The sequence below is a fragment of the Fukomys damarensis genome, unplaced genomic scaffold (assembly GCF_012274545.1).
Source record: "Fukomys damarensis isolate Sample0158 unplaced genomic scaffold, DMR_v1.0_HiC HiC_scaffold_11, whole genome shotgun sequence".
Taxonomy (NCBI): domain Eukaryota; kingdom Metazoa; phylum Chordata; class Mammalia; order Rodentia; family Bathyergidae; genus Fukomys; species Fukomys damarensis.
Genome location: NW_022900923.1, coordinates 46778025 through 46790823, shown reverse-complemented (window position 1 = coordinate 46790823; position 12799 = coordinate 46778025). Strand labels below are relative to the sequence as shown.

At 59.3% G+C, this 12799-nt stretch overlaps 1 protein-coding gene across 1 annotated transcript in view; it reads right to left on the bottom strand.

Annotated features, from left to right (window-relative positions):
- The window catches only part of Camk1g (calcium/calmodulin dependent protein kinase IG), a 21648-nt gene that overhangs the window by 2420 nt on the left and 6429 nt on the right, over positions 1–12799 (bottom strand). Inside the window, exons 2-10 of the mRNA XM_033761987.1 lie at positions 10964–11084; positions 7335–7463; positions 4631–4769; positions 3963–4086; positions 2950–3025; positions 2078–2190; positions 1349–1427; positions 190–277; positions 4–54 (exon numbers count right to left, since the gene is read on the bottom strand). Coding sequence (XP_033617878.1) covers positions 4–54; positions 190–277; positions 1349–1427; positions 2078–2190; positions 2950–3025; positions 3963–4086; positions 4631–4769; positions 7335–7463; positions 10964–11055 — 891 coding nt within the window. The 5' untranslated portion in view covers positions 11056–11084. The remainder of the gene's footprint in view (positions 1–3; positions 55–189; positions 278–1348; positions 1428–2077; positions 2191–2949; positions 3026–3962; positions 4087–4630; positions 4770–7334; positions 7464–10963; positions 11085–12799) is intronic.

Here is a 12799-nt window from a genome sequence, read left to right as displayed (position 1 = left end):
GTTCCTGTGAAGCTTCCGCATGTGGTGCACCACGGCTGCCGCGTTGAAGGCTTGCTGGGAAGGCACCGCGCGTCAGGATCGCACCGGCCCCTTCTCCCCGGCTCGCTCTTTGGTCCTAGGAACTCAACAGGGTGCCTTCCACCACCTCCCACGCCCCCATCCCGGCCTGCAGGCCCCAGGGCAGCTCACCCGCCACTTGCTCTTGGCGAAGTTCTTCTGGATCTGAAGGCTGACCGAGGGGTAGATGTCCCGGTGCAGGGCCGTGTTGCCGTCAATCCTGTGGGTGCAGGCAGAGACCCTGGCTGCCGGCGCTGTGGACACAGCCTGGGGTGGGCCGGGAGCTGTGTCTAGGGCAGGTGAGAGCCCAGGGGAAGGGGAGCCCCAGGGTAGAGCTGGAGCAGGGTGCGCGGGCTCATGCTCTGGCAAAACCAGATACTTTAGGAGCGCAGTTGGTAGATGCGGCCCAGGGGCAGATCCACCTGTCGGCTGTGTTTCTCAAATAAGGGGAATGCAGCCATCTGCCACCCATTCAGCTCTGAGGTGGCTTCTGGGCCACGGCATCAGGGCTGAGTAGTTGTCAGGAGATGGCACGGCCGGCAAAGCCTAAAATACGCACATACAGCCCTGTCCTGGAAACTGGCTGGCCCGCCTCGCAGGGCATCCGTGCCTCCCCCGTGCTCTCACTCAAACCTTGCGTGGGAGTGGAAGCCGGGTCCCCTGGAGCCTTTCTTGTGAGGTCTTGGGCCACCAGCTACCCTCTCCCTCCCAGTCCCGTGTTCTTCAGACGCGTGCCACGTGCACACCCACTAGGGACCAGGGGAGTGAGACGGGCCACCCCCGGGAGCCTGCAGCCTGCAGACTAGAGAAGACAGGCGATGGTGAGCTCCCGAGTGAATCGACACAGGGAGGTCTGCGCGGGCTACAGGAGTCAGCCCTTCAGGGAAGGGATCCGGACCCTAAAGGAGGTGACACGGGAGGCAAGGAAAGAGCACAGGGAGAGGGGCAGCCGCAGGTCTGTGGAAATCCTAGGAAATGCATCAGAGAGAAAGGATTGGGCCAGGTCGGGGAACCTGGAAAGCGGGGGTTACTGTGGTAGGAGGAGGGGAGCTACTGCAAATCCTGAGCAGGGGAGCAGGTGAAAAAGCGTTTCAAGATTTTATTCGCCTGTTTTACCAACTGGCTGCTCCGTGATTGCTCTCAGACCCCTCATATGGAACAGGTTCTGACTTAGCGTGGAAGGAGAGGCGCTCCTCTTCACTAGTACCCAGCACTGCCGTGACACCAGTCCCCGCCGCGTCTGGCTCTGGCACCGGGAGGTGAGGTCCGGGGATCCCCGTTTCTCACTCACCAGGGATGCCTCAGGGCCTTCTCACAGGTGTACCGCTCGCTCGGGTCCTTCTCCAGCAAGTGGCAGATAAAATCCTTGGCTACGGGAGCAGTGAGAGACAACAGCTAAGACAACTTTCATGGGTGATGGAGACTCACTTCCAGACTGTGGGCGGCAGTGAACGCATCCTTAGCTCATCTTCCAAAGAGGCAATTTTGAGTTTTAAAAAGAGAGGAAAAAAAATCTAAGCCACCTAACAACGTGCCATAAGCCACCCAAGGAGAGGCTGTGGGCAGCTTCTCCCACACAGTGCTGCCGTGTCACGGGCCATGAGGCGCGTGCCTGCACCACGTGTGCTACATTTTCACCAGCACGTGGCGCACGTGTGCGTGCCTGTTGGTTCCAGTTGATTGTCTTTCCGCCGCCTCTGCACACCTGCGTGGTATGTGCTGTGCTGTGTCTGACCCCGAGGTCGCAGCTCATGCCCAGAGGGCTTCCACCCTGGCTCTGCCCTCCTGGCCTCCCACTCATTGCTCCCTGCCCTGCCCATTGTGGCAGCCTCTGGGTAGACAGCAGTGTGAACCTCAGACCCAGTAATTCTGCCTCTGAACCAGGCGAGGGCGGCCCTACTCCCGCTGGCAGCTTGCTCTGTGGGCTCCCCAGGAATCTGAAGGGCCAGGACTGTCAGCTTTGCTCCCCGCAGCCTTGGCCTTGAGCCTGCTATCTTGTTCTTCACACCCACCGCCTTACCTGACTCAGAAATGTCATCCCAGAATGGAGACTCGAACTCATAGTAGCCTTCTTTGATCTTCTCAAAAAGCTTAGACTCAGTCTCTTCGTAGAAAGGCGGGTACCCACACAGACTGCAGCGGGACAGCAAATGTGGCACTGAGCCACCTGTGCCCCCCGGCCAGCCTCCCCTCAACCTGCTGTGCACATGGGTGGGCACTGAGGTCCCAGGCCAGCAGTGCAGCCAGGAGGTGGACCTGCCCCTGCTGCCGGAGCGACGCAGGTTCCCCAGGCGCAGGAGCTGGCCCCAACCCGGTTTCCCAGAAGGCCACTGTGTGCCTGCTCCCCCAAACCTTCACCACCTCTCCCTGCACAGAACATCTCGAAGGAGGAAGTAGGAAGCTGGGTGCAATGGTAAATGCCTATAATCCCAGCCTCTGGGAAGCCGAGGCAAGAGGATCTCAAGTCCCACTGGGCATTTCAGTGACTTAGACAGTCTTCACGTGTGTGGGGTAAGCACAGTCTGAGGGAACAGAACAGTCCACACCAGGGGCAAACATCTGCTGGAAGATTATTCTCCCCAAGCAGAATCTGCTGTACATGGGCGGCGGCTGGGCTAGGAGAGGGCGCAGGAGTGTGCTGAGAGCCCTGGCTTTGCCTTGGGCTTAGGGCAGCAGGGCAGGAAGCTGGGTCCCCTGTTTCCAAAGCCTGGCGGGTACAGAGCAGGGGGGCCCAGGAGGCTGTGCAGGGCATGGTGGAGCTCTGGTCTGACTCGGTGCGCAGCAGGAGCAGGAGCTCTGGGGCCATGTGCGTACATGCAAGTGCACACGTGCTGTGCATGTGCCGAGGCAGGGATGGGGAAGGAGGAGCAAGCGGGCTCCGCGGTTACTCACAGGATGTAGGTGATGACGCCGATGGACCAGCAGTCCACAGCCTTGCTGTAGGGTTTCTGGGCCAGCACTTCCGGAGCTGCGGCAGACGAATGGCAGAGTCAGGGCTGGAGGAGAGGAGAGGGCTGGGGCGCAGGCCCAGAAGAGCCTAAGGGACAGGGGTGGCCGGTGGCATGGCAGCATTTCTATGGGCCTGAGAGTCCCCAAGGGCAGGGCCGCGTCCCTGGGAGACCGGCTTTCTGGGAGGCTGACTTCCGCAGAAGACCCTGCCATCAGACCGGGGGTCCCCAGTGCTGGCGCCCCTATCTCTGGGCCGGGCCGTCTCCCTACTCAGGCAGGGGTCCCCAGGGCAAGGGCTGTATCTGCCCTTCAGAGTAGGAGAGCACAGGCAGGAACATTCCCCCAGTTCCGGTGCCTTCTTGGGTGGAAGCTTCGTCTGTCACGGCCTCAAGTGGAGGCCAGGCAGTTGGCAGGCAGCGGCCTGTGTCCCACAGACCCCCAGAGTGCACCCACTGCAGCTCCTTTCTGAGAGCAAACAGGCTCCCTCTCTGCCTCGGGGCTCTGCTTCTTGCTTTCCGACCCCGAGCAGGTGGTGCCCAGCCAGGAGGAAGGGTCCAGGTGATGTCCTGGAGTTCAGCTCACTCCCTAGGCCCAGGACCCAACAGGGCTGCTCAGGCCTGAGGCCACGTCTGCCAGCTCTCTGGGTGCTTCCAGGGGGCGTGACAGCTGTGTGCCCAGGCCCACAGCTGGGGGCTGGATCTCAAGTGGCCAGAGCGGGGTGAATGTTTGGCCAGAAACACAGGATCTGGGCCTGACAGGATCTGGGCCTGTGGCCTTGTCTTCTGGAGGGCTAGGCAGGAAGTGCAGGCCGTGGAGGGAGGGAGGGAGGGGCAGTCTGGCTTAGACCAGCGTGGCTTGGGCCTCAGCCTCCAAGGCAGACGCTTTGCCTGGATGACGCACGACACCGAACCCACTCTCTGGGTGGGGTGTGACTTCCCTCCTGTGCCCCTACTCACCCACGTAGCCTGGGGTCCCGCAGGCCGTGGACATGACCCCGCTCTGCTCCATCTTGGACAGACCGAAGTCTGTGATCATGATCTTCGAGTTCTCCTCAGGGGTGAGGTACAGCAGGTTCTCTGGCTGCGGGAGGAGGAAGCCCACAGTGTCTTCCTCCCCTCCCGGAACTTTCAGGGCACTGAGCCCTGGGCTCCTGCTCACTTCTGCCCCGCCCGTACCTCCCTCCTGCACCCAGTGCTCTGTGGCTCATCCGGTCTTGACATGGCTCAGCCCGGTGACCCTTTCCCGTGTCACAGCCATGCCAGGACTGTCTGGTTTTTGAGGGAATCTACACTCTCAATGGCCTCTGGTCATACCAAAGCCTGTGGCCATCCCAAGGGGCCATGTAACCCTGATAAGTATTTGCTGCCCTTGACTTGGATTGGGTTCTAAAATGGGGGGATTATTTTACACCCCTAAGGGTAAGGTGTAGTGAGAGGTTCAGGGAAGGCCAAGGCGCAAATTTTACTGCCAATTCAGTGCCCCCCGCCGGCCATTTCAGGAATCTGAGGGCAGAAGAGGCCTGGGGAATTCAGTGGCCCAGGCCTCACAGAGCTCCTATTTTTCACGCTCCTTGTGGCCTCCTGAGGACCACGGTTGGTTTGGCGCCCGCATCCTGCCCGGGTACCTTTAGGTCTCTGTGGACAATGCCGTTCTCGTGCAGGTACTTCACTGCCGACAGGACCTGCCGGATCACCAGGCTGGCGTCCTTCTCTGTGTAGACACCTCGCTCCAGGATCCGGTCGAAGAGCTCCCCGCCGGAAACACTGTGGGCACAGGAAGAGGGTCCTCAGTTCAAATTGTGGAGATGCACATGTGTTTGTCCTGCAGGCGGGGACACAGGAGGCCTGGCCAGGCAGGTGCCCAGGGGCTGTGGCCGGAAGGGGGCTACATGGGCCTCGGAGTGCCTGGGCGCCCCATCTTGGGACCGAGCAGGACCTATCTCTGGAGCTTCTTCCTTGGGGCTGCCTCAGGAGCCAGTGATCCCTGGACATGGAGCAGGGCGGACTGCTCCTATGGGGCTTTTTTCATTCTTCTGGAAGGCAGGGCCACCTAGAGCTGGAATTAGGAGCGCAGGGTGTTTGGAGACTCACATAGTGTGAGTCCTGGGGTCAGCGAGCATAAGACCTGGTCTGCCCCAGCTCCTGTCACCCACTCCACTACATTTCCTGGAAGTTTCTTGGTCAGCACTAGGACTCCAGAGTGCTGAAAAGCTCACTGCTGCCCCTGAGGGACTACCTCACCTGTGGCATCTTCCTCATGTTTCTGTGTCATGCTGCACTTAATGCCCTGTGGTGGCTCCTAGCAGAGCAAGAGAGGCACCCTTTCAGTGAACGCACTACGAGGCTTTCTCTTCTGGGGTGAAGGCCCCGCACTGTCTCCCTGGGGCTCCAGTCCTGTCCCTGCCCACTGTACCCACACACAGCAGACAGGGTGGTGTGGGCCTCTCCAGTGGACGCACTGACCGCTCCGTTTCTGTCTGGGTGCTCAGCTGCACTATTGGGCAGAGCCCCAGGAAGATGGTCTGTCCACAGCCCAAATTCCAGGGAGCCAGTGAGTGCCCCTACGAGGTGTGGTGGCTCCTGAGCAACACTCGGCCTCTCCTTCTTGCCTCCAGTTAGCCACAGTGTGGTCGTGCTAATCTGCTGATCTGGCTCCGTGGGTACCATATGGCCCGGGTCCTGGTGCCGCTCCGGGCCCTCACTCCCTGCCATCTTTCTTTCCTGGGCCCTGGGAGTCAGGAGGAAAAGAGCTGCTTAGACCTGGGTCAGCAGTGGCAGCTCTGAAGGATCAGCCCATCTCCAAGACCGCACGGCCCTGTACTGGTGGGCTGCAGCTCAGGAATCTGCCTCCGTATGGCCTCTCTAGACACAGCCATGGCCAGAAGCGTACTGACCCCAGATGGACCCAGCACTTATAGCTGCTTGACCTAGCTCTGGATTTTTGCCTGTTAATGGTCACCCTTCCCTCCGGCTGACAACCCTTGGGGCTCCTGGCCCGCAGGCCTCCGGAGGAGGTGGGTCCCCTTCCGCTTACAGCTGCATGACCAGGTAGTAGTGAGTGGTGCTTTCGTAGATGTCCTCCAGCGTCACAATGTTCTCGTGCTTGATCCTGGGAAGAAGTCATTGTCACGGTAAGAGAGCCAGAGAGCCACCCCAGAGTTCCTGCCAGTTTCTTTCCATTTCCTCCAAATCTGCCCTTCTTGTTCTCCTTCCTAAGAAATGGTTTCATGTCCCATGTATTGGATGTGTGCTCAGTCTCGGGATCATTTTTAATACATTTCTCTTCTGTCTTCTTACTGGCCAACCCCAAACCCACACACCTCTTTCCAGAATGTTTCTTGAGATAGTCAGCTGGGCTCCTCTGCTTGTTTCCTCACCCACCTCGTGCCCAGATGGTTGTGAAAGTCTTGTAAGGGGCCTCCCACCCTCTCTGCTGGTCTCCTATTTGTTCCATTACGTGGAAGGAGGTGGCCCTAAAACACCAGCCCATTATGAGTCCTGTTTAAAGCCCTCTTTGCCCATAGGAAAGAGCCTTTATCATGAAACCTGCGATCCTTTGTAATCAGGCCCTTTTCACATTTTAGTTTCTTCTCCCATCTTGGACGCTACTCACACCAAGTTCAGGGCTCCAGTTCCCATTTTCCTTAACAGCTCTGCCCTTCCACAGTGTCTTAAAGTTGTGCCACTCTTGGCCCGAACTCCCTTTCTGCACCGCCCCTCTTGCTCCCACAAGCTTCTACTCCCCAGCCAAGGTCCTTCTGTGAAATGTGCCTGCACTCCTAGACCCCTGGCAGTGCAGGAAGTCTCTGTATCCCCCACATGGTGCTTTTTGGCGTCCTCACATCAGCTGGGTTGGAGCTGCAAGGCCTTCACCCAGGAAAGGTGAACTCCTGAGTGTGAGGACCTTGTCTGCCTTGGCCCTGTGGTCCTGACCCTGTAGTGTGCTCAGCACACCCTTGGTGCAGCCAGGAGTTCCACAGGGGCTCTTTGTAAAGGTCTCACTGCCCACATTTGAGGGTTGGTCAGTGTCCACCCTGATGTTGGGTGCTGAACCTCTGTTTGCTTTGGACAAAGCTGAGACTAATTTCCAAGTCTTATGGTGCCTCCTTCTCACTGACCTTTGCAATGGCTGCCTGACTCTTGTTCCTTTGGGTTAATCACACCCTAGCCCATGTGCACAGCCCAGCTCCGCCCATGCGTCAGCCTGGCCAGCTGCCTGACTATCCCAGCCATCAGCTCAGTCGGGGAGCAGTGCCCCAGGCACGGACTGCCAGTCAGGAGTCCCTGAAGGTCATTTGGGATGGACCTGACCCACCCTGGACCACTCACTTCCTCAGCACTGCAATCTCGTTCTCCAGGCTGCTGTCCCGGAAGGCGGGTGACTTCTTGATGCACTTCAGGGCATAGAGCTTCCCGGTCACCCTCTGCTTCACCAGGAACACTTCTGAGAAAGCTCCCCTGGGGGAAGACACCAAGAGAGGGAACTTAGTTCTGGCAGGGTAGAGAACGTTCTGAAGTGGGACGACAGGGTGGACTTAGGGAGGCGCAGCTGACAGGAATTTCCATCGGAACAGGGCCTATCTGATGTGCCAGGGTGCTCTCCTTCACCTATCCCAGGGGAAGGAAGTGATCTGACCTCTAGTCAGGGGTGAGGCAAGTGCTTTCCTGTTCTTACAGTTTCGGGACAACTCCCAGACACTCCGCTTTGGCTGTGGAGATTTCCCCATTAAAGAGAGTCCGCTCCCAGTGTGGTGCGGTGTGGCCCCCTGGAGTAGCGGGGCAGGGGCACTAGGGAGGGTGACTTTCGGATGGTGATAATCAACTGGAATCAATTTTTGGAGCACAAGGGGACCCAGCACCCGTGTTCATGTGTGGGACCCACAAGGCCTCAAATAGAACCCAGCAGCCTGTGGGGCAGGCAGGCATCCACAGAACCCAGCAGAACAGCAAGGGAGCTGGGGTGCTTGCTGTGCCCATTGTCCGTGTCAGAATCTCAAGCCACTTAGCGTCTGTGTATCGTTTTCCTCGTCTGAGAAGCGGCAGTGCGGACTGATTCCTGAGGTTGGTTGCTTAGAGAAGGAGCCAAAATATGTAAAGCACTTAAGTGTTCCTGATGTCGATCAACACTGAGTGCACTAGGTACTTTCATCGCTGCTACCTTTCCTGGAACGCTGATGTGGTCAACTAAGCAATACAGAGAGCAGGCAGAGTCCAGCTGAGGAGGGAGCTATCCGCTCCCTGCCCTCTGTGTCTTCTCGAAGGATAGGTAGCTGAGCCTTGGATGTTAAAAGCCACATTAGACAGAGCGTGGCCTTTTGGGTCTGGGTCCCTGACCCCAGATGATGCACTTAAAGAGTTTCTTGGAGCCTTCAGAGCTTGGTCTGCACAACTGTCCCGGGTCACTCTCGCGCCAGGATCTCCTGGGCACCACTGCGCCTGAGACACTGTAGACGAAAGGGCAAGTGCGTTTTTGTTCTGAAGGAGCCTCTAGGCAGCGAGGATTCTGTGCAAAAATGGCCATGAGATGTTCTCTGCATGCTTGCTGAGCTGCCGGGACCTCTCTGTGTCAGGCGCTGGGGTGGGAATTTGTTAGCGTAGCAGTCTGCGCAAAAGGCACCGGAGAGGAACGGCACATTGTGAGACCGCAGAGCACAGGCTCTGACCACAGTGTCCTTCGGGTGGCTGGGCAGGCTGGGCCCGCCCAGCACCGGCAGAAGCTGCTCGCCTCGAAGGCCCTCTCCTGTACGCACTCATGGGTAACTGCCGCGATTCCCAGCAACTCCCACACAAGGGAAAGGGACGCTTTTGCCTTCATCTGCACACAGCGACCCCTTAGTCTAGCCACGGGACCCCACACGTGGCTCTTTGACCTAAGAATAGCTTTGAGCTCAGCTTTAAGGGAGGAAAAGTAAAGGTGTGCTGCAGCAGGTCAGAAGGGGCGGCCTGGCTTGGGAAGCCGGAGGTGGGGACGACAGGACGATCGAGCCAGCTCCCGCACGCTTGTGTAGGGAAAGCGCTCGACGTACATGAAGCGGTGGACGGGCAAGAAGTGTGGGCTAGGGTCCGCTGTGTGTTCTCGTTTTTAGACTTTGCTTTCCTCATCTGTGCAGTAACAGTTCACTGTGGCCTCACAGATTCTTTCCAGCATGGCATATGGAACCCACTGCCAGAGCCCATCCTGTCTCCCGCCACTCCGACGTTCCACTGGCTTCAAAGCTCACACTGCCTCCTCTGATGTCAAATTAGGGCCTTCAGTTTGCCTGACTGTGAGGAAAGCGCTCACACTGCACTGCTCGTTAATGGCGCCCCCTAGAGTCGTGCAGTTACGGCACTTTGAGAGGGTTTCATCATTCTTCTGCCCTGGCCGCGCTATCACGTACTGTGTATGGGGGAGAGGTGGCAGATCAAAGGGCCTAACCCTGCCACCATAAGGCTCGGGCAGAGAGCTGTGAGAAGCAGTAGAGGTAGCAGAGACCAGAGACAAGATGGGCGGGGCTTTGGAGCCAGGATGCTCGCTGTAGTAGGACCTGGTCACACTTCCTGCTGTGAAGAGCTCTCCACTCCTTCGGAGGCTATGGACGAACACTTCATCCCGGGCAGGAAGGAGCAGGCCTGGGCCTGAGCAGTGGATCCCCTGCTGTGGACTATTTGGCTCACTGCTATGGCTGCCCAGGTTTGAAGAAAGCCGGTCTTTCTGGTGGTTGCTTCAGAGGAGCCAAGGGCCAGTGAGAAAAGACCTGTGTCACGGGGTCCAGCGAGTGCCCTGCAGGCCGCCCGCTCTGCCCAGGTGCCCTCGTCTAGCACACCTCACCCTGGTAACTGTGGCGCAGTGGCCTGGGGCGCCGTCTTCCCCCGAGCACACAGGGTCCACGGCCCAGAGTGCTGTTCCTCCTTGGCCTCTGCAGTCCTTACTGCACACTGTGCCTGGGCGGTGCACAGTGGGGTCAGGACCAGGTGCCATCCCCGGCATCTTGGGTCCTGTTGGACTCAGATGCAGACCCTGAGGGTCGGGAGGCTGGCTGTCGATGGGGGTTAACAGCCGGGGCTGGGGGTACTGGTGTTCACCGTGTTGTTTTGCTCTTTCAGCTTTTCACAGCTGGGGCGGCAGGCTCTTCTGGGTCCGGCTGTCCCTGTAGGTTCAGGCTTGTGTGCAGTGGGGTTCATGGAGTGTCACAAGGTGGAGGGGAAGAGGGGGAGACAGGGAGGGGGCGCCCGGCTTCCTCCTTCCTGTCTGGGGCTGCTTGGCAAACCACTTCCCATTCACTCGGGCCGCCCTCCTGCTGAGACCCTCTCTCCCCACCCTGCCTCCTGGGCAGAGGCAAAGGCCTTTTGCTGGTGACCAGCGCTCAGCTCCCCTGTTTGTGGAGCCCGCCTGCATCTGTGTGGGGAGAGCGGAGGTCTCCTCGCACCATGCCCTGCTCCTGTCTGTGGGCCCTGAGTTCACTGCCTCCCGGCCAGGGCCTGGAGGAGCAGAGCTGAGGCTGAGCCAATGGAGAAAAGCCTGCCTGCAGGACAGCCAGTGGCCCACTCCGCCCGCGGGCCCAGTAGCGCCGAGTAATTAGCTGACCAGCCGGGCTGGCGGCCTGTGTCGTGGAGTAGAGAGCAGCCTGGGGGGAGAGGCCTAGCTGCAGGAGCACAGTTCCAGACAGGCTGTCTCCGGCCTGCCGGCCAACAGGCCGCCCGCGCGAGGGGCTCCACACACCCCATGGGCTACAGTGCAGCTGTCCAAAGTGGGGTCGGCCCGGGCATGGATGGGGTGCAGTGAGGTGGCGGCAGGAGCCTCAGCAGCACCCTCGTTCCGCTCTTCTGTGATTAGGGCAAGAATCTGCAGAAGCAGGGCGGGCGCCACCTCACTGGCACAGGAGGGCACAGAGCTGCGGGCAGGGGCTCGTGCTCCCCCAGCCTGTCCACCTCAGACCCAAGGCCCGGGGCCCCCAGAGCCAGGTGCCGACACTTACGACCCCAGCGCCTCCATGAAGATGAAGGTCTTGCGAATGTTGGCTGTCTGCTTCCTCCAGGAGCTGCAGTCGTCCTCTGCCTTCCGACCCATTGCCGCCAGAGTCGAAGCTGCTGGGGTCGCTTTGTAGGAGAGAGAGACAAACAGGTCTGATCACCAAATTTCATTTTCTGAGTAACATGGGAACAGGTTGCAAAAGAATCTAGAATTCATCACTTATGTAAAGGCCAAAAGCAGGGATTGGGAACAAATCCTGGACAACGGCAAAAATAAGTCTTTCACCCATTTATAAACTCTGTGTGTGTGGTGTGAGTGGGGATTGAAATAAGCTCCTCCCCAGTCCTTTTGACTTTAATTTTATTTTGTTTTGAGGCAGGCTCTTGATAAAATGCCCAGGCTGGGCTCCCACCTGCCGTCCTCCCGCCTCAGCCTTCCCCAGTGCTGGGGGTGCCGGGCACATCACACCCAGCCCGCTGGCTTTTCAGAATACCCAGGACAAGTGTGTCCTTTGTCAGCTACAGCACATCGTGCAGCATGCACAAAGGGTCGGAGCTGGCGGTGAGGCCCCACGGTGCACCGCTGTGGGACGAGAGTGCAGACTCAGGCACTCCCCCTGGGGTGCCGGAGAGCTGCTGGCTCTTTGCGGTGTCACAGCAGTGCCTGGCCATGGCCCTTCTCCGACTCCCCTGCTGGGCGAGGCTTGAGCAGATGTGCTCTGGGTTTGCTCTGCAGCTCCCAGCCTCTCACGCAGCTCAGGCGAAGCCCGAAGTGAACTTCGTTCTGACTGTGTCAGAGTTCTGGAGTTGCCACATTCTTGTTTGTCTGTTTAGTGGTACAGGGGGTTAAGCCGGCCTTTGCACCGAGCTTCATCTGCAGCCCTTTTTCATTTATTATTTTGAGACACTAAAGGCCTCACTAAATTCCTAACTTGCTCAGGTTGGGCTTGAACTTGTCCTCTGCCCAGCTTCCCAGGGTTCTGGGATCACAGATATGCACCACCACGCCAGCTTGGAGTCATCGTCTGTTTCAGCAGTCAACACAGGCCATGCCCAGGGCTGGATACATGATGGGGGACACAGGGGGGGCTGCAGGCGAAGGAGACAGGCAGCGTGTGCGCGTGGAAGACTAACATCAGGCTCACGCTTGGCTGGGCCGGGGCCTGTGGAGGGGTGCATAGGTGCAGTTGTGTCCGGCAGAGGAAGGGCCATCCGGGCTCCAGCTCCTGGACCCTGAGAAGAGAGCGCAGCCCAGTGGCTGGGGGAGTTTGGACGAGGCTGGGGGTGCAGTGTGAGTGCAGCGGTGCACCATGGGGTGGAGGTCCCTGTGGGAAGGCCCGTGGTTCTGGCGGGTGCTTGTGGGGTGTCCCGGCCTCCTGAGGTCCCATACACTGAGGGGTCTGCTCCCCTGCGTGCTCTGTCCTGGCTCCGGGCTTCCAGCGTCCTCCAGAGACAGGAGACACTGCCTATGCAGAGGCCCCTCCCTGCATCCCGAGCTCACAGGGGCAGGAAAATGCGTCCACGGCGCCCTCTTGGGCAGCACCGTCCGCGCCCAGAGCCGTGTGTGGAGCCCCGAGGCAGTCCTGTGTCCCAGAACAGGGAAGTCTGCGCCTCCACAGCTCGGCACCAGGAAGAGCAGAGCCATGGGCCAGGCTGAGCTGGGGCCTTCCCTCTGCCCGCTCCCTGCTGTCCACCTCTGGGGGGCTGGCAGGCTGCTCTGGGGAGGTAGGGGTTGGCCTCGCAGACCCCACTGCAGACCCCGAGCCTGCCTGCTGGCCCTTCTCAGTGCCACGCGGAACCTGCCTGCTTCAGCTGTCGGGCTCTAGAGCGGGCCCGGCGGG